The sequence below is a fragment of the Stegostoma tigrinum genome, chromosome 43 (assembly GCF_030684315.1).
Source record: "Stegostoma tigrinum isolate sSteTig4 chromosome 43, sSteTig4.hap1, whole genome shotgun sequence".
Classification (NCBI taxonomy): domain Eukaryota; kingdom Metazoa; phylum Chordata; class Chondrichthyes; order Orectolobiformes; family Stegostomatidae; genus Stegostoma; species Stegostoma tigrinum.
Window position 1 is genome coordinate 6210628 of NC_081396.1, and position 13834 is coordinate 6224461.

Genomic DNA, 13834 nt, shown 5'->3' on the forward strand with positions numbered 1-13834 from the left:
GGGCAATCTGTCTCTCCCCGGTAAGGATCTCACTGATGTTTTGCAAGGTTGTCTCGAATGCCTGAACCTCATTCCACAGGTAGCATGTTAGCTGAGGGGCATCATGTCCATGTGAGCTCGCTGGTGTGATGCAAAACTGAAAGAGGCGTTACTAAAGTCCAACTAAACGTCTACTACTGTGCCCTCATCCATCTTCTTGGTAACTTCCTCAAAAAACTCAGTCAAGTCGGTGAGACATGATTCCCCTTGCACAAAACGATGCCGACTATCCCTACTCATTCCCTTGCCTCTCCAAATGCACGTAAATCCCATCTTTCAGAATCACTTCCAACAACAAACCCACCACCGAAGTCTGAGTCTCAGTTTTTGGTTAAAAATTCTGGTTGCACTGTTATAGGGAGGATATTATGAAGCTGGAGAGGGTTCAGAAGAGATTTACTGGGATGTTGCCGAGAATGGAGTTATAAGAAGAGGCTGGGTCTTTTTTTCGTAGGAGGCTGAATGGCGACCTTATAGAGGTTGATAAAATCATGAGGGGTGTAGATAAGGTGAATGCTAGGTGTCTTATCCCTGGAGTGGGGGAATTTGAAGAGTAGAGGGGCACATTTTTTTTTAACACAGATTTTTTTTTTTACCCTTTTATTGAAAAAGGGTGGGAGACAACAAACAGGTAACTCTAAGCCATTTAGCTTAACATTGGTCAATGGGAAAGTATCAGACTCTATTAGAAAGGGAGTAATTCAACGTCAAGGGGAAATCATGTTTGGCAATTTTAGTCATGATGTGGATGTGCCAATATTGGACTGGAGTGGACGAAGTCAGAAGTCACATGACACCAGATTATAATCCAACAGGTTTATTTAGAATTACAAGCTTTCTGAGCCTCACTCCTTCTTCTCCAAAAGTGAAGCAAGGTGCGCTTTCCTCCACCTCACCTGACGAAGGACTGAGGCTCTGAAAGCTTGTAATTCCAAATAAACCAGTGTTGTATGACTTCCAACTTTAGTGGAATTCTTTGAGGAGACAACAAGATAAAAGAGAGCAAGATGTCATGTCTGGGTTTCCAACAGGCGTTTGATAAGCCAACACACATCGATCAACCTCGTAAGATCAGAGCCCCTGGTGTTTGGAGTTAATATTAACACGGATAGAGGATCCGGCTGACTAACGTAACAACAGTTAACTCATGTTTAGAACGCACTGTACTGGCTGAGGGCATCACCAAATAAAGGAGTTAGACAGAATGAAACTGGACCTCTGAAAACCAAGAAAAAAGTCCTCAAGAAATGACAGAGATCACAAGGTGTGGAGCTGGATGAACACAGCAGGCCGAGCAGGAAGGCTGACGTTCCGGGCCTAGACCCTTCTTCAGAAATGGTCGAGAAATTTCCTCAAGAAATGACATTTTGATGACTTCTCAAAATCTGCCATTTGTGCAGTAGCATAGATTCACCAGTAGATGGTGGTATTGCACCATTTTACTCACCCAGAGAGTACGTGTGTGTGAGAGAGACATTAACACTTCCTTTCATTCAACCTTGCAGTCAATGTACCTCCCCACGGCATACACAGAGACAAACACAGATGTACATACATACAGATAGACACATACACTTAGACACAAACACAGGCACACATAGATAAAAACACAGTTTGAAAAAAAGAGTTGCTGAGGACCTCTGGACATTTTCATTTTCTTTTATTCTCTTTTTGAAAAGAAATTCTGGTTTTGTATTTGTACACTTTTCACTGTACTCCTGATTGATGGCCACTCTGCCTTATTTCCTTGACTTTCCCTAACTGCCGTGCCTTTAGCAGCAGCAGCTTCAAACATCTAGAGTTACCATGATGTTGCCAGGTTTGTATTATAAGGACAGGCTGGGACTTTTTCCACTGGAGCAATAGGAGGTTGAGGTGTGACCTTATCAGGGTTTATAAAATAATGAGATGCGTGGATAAAGTGAATGACAAAAGGTCTTTTCCCTCTGGTGGAGGGAGTTCAAAACTTTTTAAAATGAGAGGAGAAAGTTTTGGAAAGGACATGAGGGGCATTTTTTTTTAAACTGAGACAGTGGTCCACGTGTGGAATGAACTTCCAGACGAAGTGGTGGATGTGGGTGGAGTGAAAACATTTAAAAGACATCCGGATAAGTTCATGAATTGAAAAGGTTTGGAGGGATATGGGCCAAGCGCCGACAGGGGGGACTAGTTTAGTTTGGGAACATTGTTGGCATGGACTGGTTGGACTGAAGGGTTTGTTTCTGTGCTGTGTGACTCTATCAGAGCTTCACGGAATTTCTACCAAAGACAAATCTCTTACTCGTTGCTCCCCCCCATCCCCAACTTTTGTTATAACCCGTCCTCGAGCTGCTGCTGCAGGTTACAGGCCATTCCCTTGCGATCTGTTCCCAGGAGGAAGTTACAAGTCCAATCCAAACCCACCTCCCCACATTATCTCTCTCCATAAGACACTTCGCATACTCCAGACACTGGGCTACTGTCCATGCTCTAGCTCATCAGTTGTAGAAGTTACAGAAGGCTGCTGACCAATAAGGGGGGCGGGGCTGGAGGACCAAGTGGGTGTAGCATCTCCTCCAGCCAACCAGAGTCAATGAGGGGGCGGAGCATCTCCTCCAGCCAATCAGTGAGGGGCGGGCTGGAGGACCAAGTGGGTGCAGCATCTCCATCCAATCAGTCAGTGAGGGGGCGGGGCTGGAGGACCAAGTGGGTGCAGCATCTCCATCCAATCAGTCAGTGAGGGGGCGGGGCTGGAGGACCAAGTGGGTGCAGTATCTCCCATCCAATCAGTCAGTGAGGGGGCGGGGCTGGAGGACCGAGCAGGAAAGGCAGCTCTGACTTTTAAACTGAAGGAAATAGTAATACCGTGCTGAACCCACTGCGACTATTAATACAGGAGAGTATTCTGGAAAATGTGGCTTCAAATCCCGACATGGACTGGCAGAAGATACATCTGGAATTGAAAGTTAATCTCAGAAATGCCCTCCTCCAAACTCTTCCCTCAGGCAGAAGATACAAAAGGCTGAACACATGCACCAACAGCTTCTTCCCCGTCATTGTTTGACTAATGAGTGGGCTATTTAACGTCAAATAATGTTGATCTTATTAATGTTGATCCTGCTTTGCACGCCTCCTGTGTGCCTCGATCTGTCTTAAGCACCCTCTGATCTGTATGCCCATGTTTGCTGTCATCTGCTTGTGCTGCTCGCAAAACAAAGCTTTTCCGTGTACTTAGATACACATGATTGCAATAAATCAAATCAAATTAATGGTGACCATTAAACTACCATCAGTTATCATGAAAAACCACCTGAACCACACATGCCCTTCAGGTAAAGAAATTTTTACCTGTGACTTCTAACGTGTGATTCATGGTTCACTGCAACATTGATGACCGTGAAATGGTTAAGAGAGCAATTCAGTTCAAAGTACCTTTCAGTGACTGTTTTGAAGCCATGAAAAATGAGGAGCACTAAAAATACACCAGTGTTCCAGATTTATACCAGATATTTTCTTAAAACACACAGGGTGGTTCTCGTGTGGAATGAACTTCCTGAGGAAGTGGCTGACGTGGGCACACTAGCAATGTTTAACTTGGATAAGTAAATGAGCAGGAAAGGTTTGAAGGGATATGGGCCTCAAGCAGGCAGGTGGGACTAGTTGAGTTTGGGATTATGCTTGGCACGGATTGGTCGGACCGGAGGGTCTCTTCCCGTGCTGCGTGACTCTATGAAATGTGAGGAGGAGGCTCCAAGGGGCCAGGAAAGGGTTTCAGGTGCATATTGACTGACAAAGAGGAGACAGGATATTTTACAGAAGCAGGAGCAGATCTGGTTCAGAAAACCCAGCTGCATGCTGGGGTGATGCCTCCACTCGTGGATTGGCCAGATCCTGGATTATATGCTGATCTGATGCTGGCACCTGAGAAGAAGGAACATTAACAAAGTGATTAAGTAGTTGACGGTTTAGAGGGAATAGACTTGAGGGAGCAGCTGGTTCTGATGGTGCAAAAAAAAGCACTGAGGTGACTTCTCTTATTATTCATTCACAGGTTGAGAGCATCACCAGCTAGGCCAGCATTCATTGCCCCTTCTCTAATTGCCCAGAGGGTGGTTAAGAGTCAGCCACATTGCACATTGCTGTGGGCCTGCAGTTACATGTAGGCCAGACCAGGTAAGGATGGCAGTTTCCTTCCCTAAAGGGCAGGAGTGAACCAGATGGGTTTTTCCAACAATCGATAAATGATTTTGTGGTCCTAAGACTTTTCGTTCCAGATTTTTATTGAATTCAAATTCCACCATCTGCAGTGACAAAGTTTGAATCCAGGTTCCCAGAACATCACCAGGGCCTCTGGATTAACAGCCCAGCGATAATACCCAATGGGCCATCCCCCGACAGGGGCGTTACAGGGACAAGGAACCACTAGAGAAAGATGAGCGATCACAGATCAATCAAAGGGGCATGTTTAGAGATATTTTCGTCCAGTGGGTGAGTGGGAGAGAAGCAGTTGAGACATCAGATCATAGTGCCATGGAATCGCTGTGAGAGATTCTTTCATGTTGTTGGGATGTAACAGTCAGGAAAGAGAGCCATTTGGAAGTAACTTCATCTGGGAAACTAATCTGTTTTAAGAGATATTAAACTCAACGCACTCCATTTGCTCACAGAGCTCATCTATTTGACATTTATCCAGAATATCAATTTCTATAACTGGGCTGAAACATAAACAGACCCAATGTGATTAACAGAAGAGCCACTGCAGTCACTTGTGAACTTGCTGGTGTGTTAGTAGGTGGGAGGAACGGGTGAACCCCTTCCCACACTCAGTGCAGGTGAAAGGCCTCTCCCCGGTGTGAATACGCTGGTGGACAGTCAGTTCGGAGGACCGCCTGAACCCAGTCCCACAGTGACAGCAGGTGAACAGTCTCTCATCAGGGTGCACGCGTCGGTGAGACGTCAGTTCCCAGGAGCTTTTGTAATGTTTCCCACAGTCTGGGCATTTAAACGGTCTCTCCCCGGTATGGACGCGCTGGTGAGTGAGCAGGGTAGATGACTGAGTGAATCCCTTCCCGCATTTGGAGCAGGCGTATGGTCTCTCCCCAGTGTGGGTTCGCTGGTGTTTCAGGAGGTGGGATGAGGTAGAGAACCCCTTCCTGCACTCAGAGCAGGTGAACGGCCTGGCCCCGGTGTGGATTCGCTGGTGTTTCAGCAGGTTGGACGAGGTAAAGAATCCCATCCCGCACTCGGAGCAGGCAAATGGCCTCTCGCCGGTGTGACTGCGCTGGTGAATTTCCAGCTCGAATGGGTAATTGAATCCCTTCCCACAGTCCCCGCATTTCCAGGATTTCTCCCCGGTGTGCCTGCGCTTGTGTTTAGACAGACCTGAGGACTGGCTGAAGCCTTGTCCACACGTGGGGCAAGTGTACAGTTTCTCTCCACCGCAAACGGCACTTTCTCCTTCCATGTTGAAAATCCGATGATATTCGGGTTCGAGCAGCTCCCTCGGATGTTTGTTTTCGGTTTTTCCCTGCCGAATTCTCTCCCGTTCTCATACAGTACGCTGCGAACTTGATTTGAAACAGAAATAAAAAAGGGAGTGAGAGACAACCGACTAAAAGACGAAAGGAGGTTGTTAAATCGAGCTAATTGAACCTGATTAATTTGTGGGCCTGGGGACTTGGAAGCAGTGACCGTGAAAGGTGCTGCGCTGTCACAGTAACACAACTCGTTCACTAATGTTTGTCAGGGGTGAGAACCTGCCACTTAGACTGGGCCGACACAGGACGGAGGCCTCTGCAGGAGGAGAAATGTAGATACATGGAGAGAGAAAGAAGGAAAGAGAGACAGAGAGTGAGAGTCACACAGCATGGAAACTGACCCTTTGGTCCAAGCCAACCATAATCCCAAGTAAAGCTAGTCCCAGCTGCCTGAGCTTGGTCCAAATCACTCCAAACAGTTCATATTCATGTACTTATCAAAATGTCTTTTGAGTGGTGTAACGGATCTGAATCCACTACTTCCTCTGGAAGTTCATTCCATGCATGAACCAACCTCTGGGTAAGAGAAGTACCACTCGTGTCTTTTTATTTTAAACCTTTCATCTCTCAAATTAAAAATGTGACCCGAAGTCTTGAAATCTCCACCCTGCCATACACAGCATCTATACCTCTCATGAATTTGTAAACCTCTACGAAGTCAGCCCTCAACCTCCTGCATGCCAGTGAAAAAAGTCCTTGCCTCTCCTTATCACTCAAACTTTCCATACCCAACACCATCTTGCTAAATCTCTTTCTGAACGTCTCCACCTAAATAATATCCTTCCTATTACAGGGTGACCAGAACTGGACACAGTACTCCAGAAGAGGCCTGAACAACCTCAACAATAACATTCAGAAAGAGAGAGAGAGAGAGAGAGAGAGAGAGAGAGAAAAAAAAAGGAAGAGAGATGGAAAGAGAAAGGAGAGAGATATGGTTGAGTCACAGGATGAAGGAAAGGGATGTTGCATACCTTGGCTCAACAGAATCTTCAAAACACTCAGCCTCCACCATTTAGAAAGAAAAAAGGTAAAAGGTTAATGTGTGCACCATTCTCCGTGTCCCATACAGTCCTGATCTATCAGACATGCAGGACTACATGAGCTACATTCTGGGCCATTTGAAGCCATAGACTTCAGGTCCTGCTACAAGGTCCACTTGCCAGGCACAATCTCCACCTCCATCTCTCTCCCTGTCAACCAAACCAGACTACTCACAGGCACAATGTCATATCTGAATCCAGAGGTCACGTTGTGACTGTACAGGACATTGGTGAGGCCTCTTTTGGAATACTGCGTTCAATTTCTGGTCTCCCTGCTGTAAGAAAGACGTTAAACTTGAAAAGGTGCAGGAAAAGATTGTCGAAGACATTGCCTTGATTGGGGGTTTGAGCTATGGGGAGAAGCTGAATAGTCTGGGGCTACATTCCCGGAGCATTGGAGGCTGAGGGGGTGACCTTATAGAGGTTTATAAAATCATGAGGGGCATGAATGGGGTGACTAGCCAAGATCTTTTTCCCAGGGGATGGGAGTCTAAAAATAGAGGGGATAGGTTCAAGGTGGGGGTGGGGGGGAAATATTTAAAAGGGACTTGAGGGGTACCTTTATCACGCAGAGGGTGGTGCATGTATGGAACAAGCTGTCAGAGGTCATGGTGGTGGCAGGTACAGTTATAACATTTAAAAGGCATCCGATGGATACATAAACAGGAAGGTTTTAGAGGGATATGGGCCAAATGCTGGCAAATAGGACTAGATTAAGTTAGGGTATCTAGTCGGCATGGATGAGTTGGACCAAAGGGTCTGCTTCCATGCTGTATGGCTCTGTGACTCGAAATACAAGTTGTTATTGTCGATTTGGACATGTATCCCTGTCACTTCTTCGCCTGTGGGGTGATTATCCTGTCGCTCCTTCGCTACCAGCATTGTGAGAGCACCGTGAGGCAGACAGATTGTCATGGTTCAAGCAGGTTAAACATCATCTTCACTGCAGGCAGCTAGGGATTGGTGATGGAGAGGCCAGGAGTAGGAAAAAACCGATCTGCCTCTTGAAAACTGCCAGCCCCTTCCTAGGTATCATGGTCCTTTGATGTTTCATGTAATGTTGGAGATCAAGGACAAACCTCTTAACCACCCTGATATAAGGGCAGAGACCAACAGCTCAGTCAAAGAGCAAATGCTCGAAATATTCAGCAGGTCAGGCAGATACTTAAGTCAAGTGGAGACAGAAACAGATACAAGATTTTCATATGTGCAGAAGGACTACAGAGAATACTCTCCCACCCTCTTCTGTCTGGCAGAAGGTACAAAAGTATGAAAACACGTACCAACCAGATTCAAGATAACAAAGTGTGGAGCTGGATGAACACAGCAGGCCAAGCAGCATCTCAGGAGCACAAAAGCTGACGTTTCGGGCCTAGACCCTTCATCAGAAAGCTTTTGTGCTCCTGAGATGCTGCTTGGCCTGCTGTGTTCATCCAGCTCCACACTTTGTTGTCTTGGATTCTCCAGCATCTGCAGTTCCCAGTATCTCTCACCAACAGATTCAAGAACAGCTTCCTCCCTGATGTTAAAAGACTTTGGAACAGACCTCTCAAGCACTAACGTTGATCTGTCTCTGCACATTCTATGTAGCTTTAAATTTGTATCTGCATTCTGTTCTATTAGTCTGATGTACAATACTTATGTAAGGTGTGACATGCCTGTGTAGCACACAAAACATTACTTTTCACTGTATCTCAATACAAGTGACAATGATAAAACAAATCAAAATAATGGAAGCAAAATGCACTGCACAACAGGAGACACAATTCACAGCTTGTAACAATCATGTAGGAAGACAAAAGCTGGGAATTCAGCAGCACATGGCCATGGGATGGGTAACAGTGGAAGATGGGATGGAAAGAGGTGGAACAGATGGATTTCAGATCCATGGTAAAGCAGCTACAGCAGCCCTAGAGCAGGGGACCTTCAACGACAACAGAGCACCCAACCAGAAGCTCTAGCTCGTAGGCGAACGCTCAAAAATAGTCAAGTCCGAATCAGTTTCTGTTTTTAAATTTAAATCTCCAGCTGCAACCTGTGGCTGGTAAGTTCTCAGAAGTAACTGGGATCAGAGACAAGTTGAGGAAAGACCCAGGGTGCGTGGAATGATCAGTGCACGATGACACACACACGCACTCACACTCAGAGCATCTAGGACTGAGAAAACGAGTCCGAGGGACTGCTGCCGAACAAAGAGACCTCGGGGTGCAGGTTCATAGCTCCCTGAAAGTAGAGTCGCAGGTAGACAGGGTAGTGAAGAAGGCATTTGGCCCACTTGCCTTTACTGGTCAGTGCATTGCCTATTGGAGTTAGAATTATCATGTTGCAGCTGTACAAGGCATTAGTTCGGCTACTTTTAGAATGCTGTGTTCAATTCTGGTCTCCCTGCTGTAGGAACAATGTTGCTAAACATGAGGGGGTTCGGAAAAGATTTACAAAGACACTGCCGGGATTGGAGGGTTTGAGCTATAGGGAAAGGCTGAATAGGCTGGGGCTATTCCCGAATCATTGGAGGCTGAGGGGTGACCTGATAGAGATTTATAAATTCATGAGCGTCATGGATAGGGTGGGGGAGTCCAAATCTAGAGGACATAGGTTTAAGGTGAGAGGGGGAAAAGATTTAAAAGGGACCTGCGGGGCAACTTTTTCACGCAGAGGGTGGTGAGTGTATGTAATGAGCTGCCAGAGGAAGTGATGGAGGCTGGTACAGTTACAACATTTAAAAGGCATCTGGATGGATACATGACCAGGACAGGTTAAGAGGGACATGGGCCAAGTGCTGGCAAATGGAACTAGGTTAATTTAGGATATCCAGTTGCATGCTCGAGTTGGATGGCAGGATCTGTTTCCATGACTCTGAGGGTTATCACAACACAGTGTGGAGGACATGAGGGTTCACGAGAGGGAATAGATGAGATTTACAAGAAGTGGTTTGAGAAATGTGGGAGCTCCAGTTGCAACATTAGCTTGGTGACACTGGGGTGTCTGAAGGAGATGGAGAAGAGGTCTGATCGAGGTGGAAAACATGAATAAGAAATGTATGGAGGGATATGGGCCAAGCCCAGGCAGGTAGAACTAGTTTAGTTTGGGAGCATGGTCAGCATGGGCTGGTCAGACAGAAAGGTCTGTTTCCATGCTGTATGACTCTGTGAAGGAGCAGAAGTAGGCCACTCAGCCCATCGACTCCATTCTGCCATTCAATGCAATCATGATGTAGTCAACTGGAGTTTAGAGGAGACTTTATTGGAACATATGAGGAGCTTGATAGAGGAGATGTGGAGAAGTTGTTAACCATTCTGGGAGAGTCCAGGACTAGAGGGAATCATCTTAGAATAAGGGGTTGCCCATTTAGGACAGGCTTGAGGAGGAATTCCTTCTCTAAGGGTCATGATCTGCGGAATTCATTACCGCAGACGGCTGTTAAGGCTGGGTCATTGAATACATTCAAGGCTGAGATAATTTTTTTAAAAAATCAAAAACATACTGGGGTGGGAGGGTGAGGGGTTTGGGTCCAGATGTTCCCTATAGGGTGAAATGTAGGAGCAATAAGCCCAGAAAACACATGCTGTCTAGGAATATTCAGGAGTGGGTAAAAGGGAAAGGGAGACATCTAGCAGGTACAAAGAGAGCAGAACAACAGAGGTCCGAGAGGACTGTCAAAACAGAACTCAAGGGAGAAATTAGAAGAGCAAGGAGTGGGCATGAGGAAACACTGGGGAGATTAGATTAGGGAGAATCCCAAAATGTTTACAAGTATCTCAAGGGAAAAAGAATAACCAGGGAAAGTGTACAGTCCAAGGGGCAAGTTTGCATATGAAGCCAGAGGACAGTGGAATACTTCACATCTGACTGTAGTCGATAAGTCCCCATGTTTGTCTGAATCGTATCCCATTCTGATGAGATAGGAAATTACACGGGCCCTGACCCAAATGTTTAAATTGCCTCTGGCCAAGAGACGTGCCACAGCATTGGAAAATGGCTAACATGATGCCACTTTCCAAGAAGGGTGAAGGAGATAGAACAGGGAACTATTGACTAGTGAGTCCAATGTCAGTGAGAGGGAAACTATCAGAGAAAATAGTGAAGAAGAAAATTAATCTCCATTAAGAAAGGGAGGAGAGGGAGGTCATGCCTAACAAATCTGGTGGAATCTTTTCAAGAGGAGACCAAGGGATGAGGGTAGTGCAGTTAATGTAGTTTATGTGGATTTCAGCAAGCTCTTGACATAATCCCACATGGGAAACCGATAAAGAAGGTAAAATCTCATGGGACATAGGGTAACTTGGCAAGCTGAATCCGAAACCGGCTTAGTAACAGGAGGTGGTGGAAACTGTCTGGGCCTGTGTGCAGTGACGTACCACAGGGATCAGTGCTGGGTCCCTTAGCACAGAAACAGACCCTTCAGTCCAACCAGTCCATGCCAAACGTAATTCCAAACTAAGATAGTCCCACCTGCCTGTACTTAGCCCAGATCCCTCCAAACATTTCCTATTTATGTACTTATCCAAATGTCTTTGAACATTGTGACTGTATCCGCATCCACCACTTCCTCTGGAAGTTCATTCCACACATGAACCACTGTGTAAAAAAAAATATTGCCCTCATGTCCTTTCTCCTCTCACCTTAAAAATATGCCCCTAGTTTTGAACTCCCCCCCCCCACCCTTGGGAGAAGACCCTTGTCTTTCACCTCATCTATGCCCCTCATGATTTTATAAACCTCAATAGGGTCACCTCTTAAGTGTCAAAGAGTCCCAGACTCTCCTTATAACTCAAACCTTCCATTCCCAGCAATACCCCAGTAAATCTTTTCCGAACTTTCTCCAGTTTAATAATATCCTTCCTATAACAGGGCAAACAGAACTGCGCAAAGTACTCCAGAAGAGGCCTCATTTACATCCTTACAATATCAACATGATGTCCCAATTCCTACACTCAAAAGGTGTCTGCAATGAGGGCAAGCGTGCTAAAACACCTTCTTAACCACTCTATATCTTTAATGCAAATCTCAAAGAATTATGCTCCTGAACCCCTCAGACTCTCTGTTCTACAACACTGCTCAAAACCCTGCCTTTAATTGTGTGAGTCTTCTGTTTGTTTGTTGTACCAAAATGTAATGCGTCTCATTTATCCGAATTGATCTATCTGCCACTCTTCAGCTCATTGACACAATTTATCAAGATCTCTTTGTAACCTTAGATAACCTTCTTCACTCTCCACTGTATCACCAATCTTGGTATCATCTGCAAGCTTACTAACCATGTTTTCTGTAATCTCATCTAAATCATGTATATAAATGACAAAACAGAAGTTGATCCAGCACCAATCACTGTGAAACACCTCTGTTCACAGGCGTGCAGTCCAAAAAACAACCTTCTTCCATCTCCGTCTCATGCTGTTAAGCCAATTTTGTATTCAATTGACAAGCTCACCATGAATCCATTGATTTCTAACTGTACTAATTACTTTACCATGCAAAATCTTGGCAAAGGCTTTACTAAGGTCCAAGAAAACAACATCTCCTGATCTACCCTCAATCTTCTTGGTTACTTCCTCAAAAAATCATGCAAGTTTGTGAGACACAGTCTCCCTCGCACAAACCATGCCAACTATCCCTAATCATTCCCTGTTTCTCCAAATGCATATAAATCCTGTATTTCAGAATCACTTCCAACAACTTATTCAGACTCACAGGTCTGGAGTTCCAGGCTTCTCCTTACAGCCTTTCTTAAACAAAGACACAACATTAGCCACTCTCCAGTTATTCGGCACCTAATCTGAATGAGGATTTGGGGATGCAACAGAGACTAGCGATATTATCCCTGGACTGGTAATCCAGAGACCGGACAACATTCTGGGGACCCAGGTTCAAATCCCGCGATGGCAGCTGGTGGAATCTGAATCCAATAAGATACCTGGAATTAAGCATCTAATGGTGACCATGTGTCAATTGTCAGAAAAACCCATCTGGTTCACTCATGTCCTTTAGGGAAGGGACTGCCAACCTTACCTGATCTGACCTACATGTGACTCTAGACCCACAGCAATGTGGTTGACTCTTAACTGCCGCCTCGGCAATTAGGGATGGGCAATACATGCTGCCTCGCCCTCATCCCCTAAATTAATAAACTGAATTTTTAAAAATCCGTTGTTATACTTGATGCAAATTCCTCATCTCTGTCTTCAATGTGCAACCCCTCACTCTGAGATGCTGCTGTCTGGTCCTCGACTCCCCCATAAGGAGAAACAACCTCTCCACACCTTCCCTGTCAAGGTTCCCCTATGTTCCAATAAGGTCTCCTCTCATTCCTCGACACTCTAGCTGAGTGCATCATGATTGCATTGAATGGCAGAGGGGAGTCAATGGGCTGAATGTCCTACTTCTGCTCGCATACCGTTAGAGGTACATGACAACAAAAATCTCGGGGGCATTGACTGACCTCCAACAACACCACAGCCATCTTCCACGGCGCTGAGGGCGGGCCAGGCATGCGCAATTGGAAAGGCGCCGGCAACACCGGAACTGCGCCTGCGCGCTCGAAACCAGCCGGCACAGCTGCTCTTGGCTGCGCGTGCGCACCGTCTCACGCCGTCACGAAAGATGGCGCCCAGGCCTCAAGCCGGACAAAAGCCCTCGCAGCTGTTAACGTGAACACTCGCCGCAAACAAAAGGGATCGGTCCTCCCGTTTTTTTTTGAGTTTGGGATGCGTACTGGGGGTATTTATGAAACGTTACACCCCTCTCTCTCCTCCCGTTTCACCTCAGGAAGATCCCGCTTCGCCGTGCGCTTACGGTCTGCGGATCCGAACAAACAAACTTCACTCGCGGCCATGACCCGCAATGCGCATGCGTCCTGTAGGATGCCATCCATTGGACCAATAGTGGGAAAGGGGCGGGCCTGAAGGGCGATGTCAGGGGTGGTGGGTCTCCAACCAATGAAAATAGGAGGGGGCGGGCTTGGAGGACTAAATGGCAGCGGGTGATCTTCCAATCAACCCGAGTTAATGCGAGCCTGGTCCTCCAACCAATCAGAACGAATGAAAAGATGAGCGGCTGACGCTTTACCCAATTGGAACGAAATGAGGTAAGACTGGCTGATGCCTTAGCCAATTGGAGTGAAAGGGGTGGGGCCAGTCTGCCAACAATTGCGGGAACACGTTGCAACAAAGGACGGTTCAGGGTAGGATAGGGGAATGCGAGCAATGTTAAAACGGGCAAATAACACACACTGGCCTGACA

General features: G+C 46.2%; 1 protein-coding gene across 3 annotated transcripts; it reads right to left on the reverse strand.

The window, feature by feature from the left end:
* Positions 1–1682: 1682 nt before the first annotated feature.
* LOC125449164 (zinc finger protein 239-like) lies at positions 1683–13435 on the reverse strand. 3 transcript variants are annotated; one of them, XM_048524844.2, is made up of 2 exons: positions 13356–13435; positions 1683–5585 (listed from the first exon to the last, which is right to left on the reverse strand). In XM_048524844.2, exon 2 carries the CDS (start codon positions 5480–5482, stop codon positions 4781–4783), a length of 702 nt encoding a protein of 233 aa, XP_048380801.1. In that variant the 5' UTR covers positions 5483–5585; positions 13356–13435; the 3' UTR covers positions 1683–4780. The 3 variants fall into 3 exon arrangements, with proteins under 3 accessions (XP_048380801.1, XP_048380800.1, XP_048380802.1); XM_048524843.2 differs by having other exon boundaries at positions 13035–13427; XM_048524845.2 differs by lacking the exon at positions 13356–13435 and adding an exon at positions 6771–6831.
* Between the last annotated feature and the right edge of the window lie 399 nt (positions 13436–13834).

Excerpts from the sequence above, each read along its gene's own strand:
- LOC125449164 (XM_048524844.2), bottom strand. The coding sequence starts at position 5,482 with ATGGAAGGAGAAAGTGCCGTTTGCGGTGGAGAGAAACTGTACACTTGC.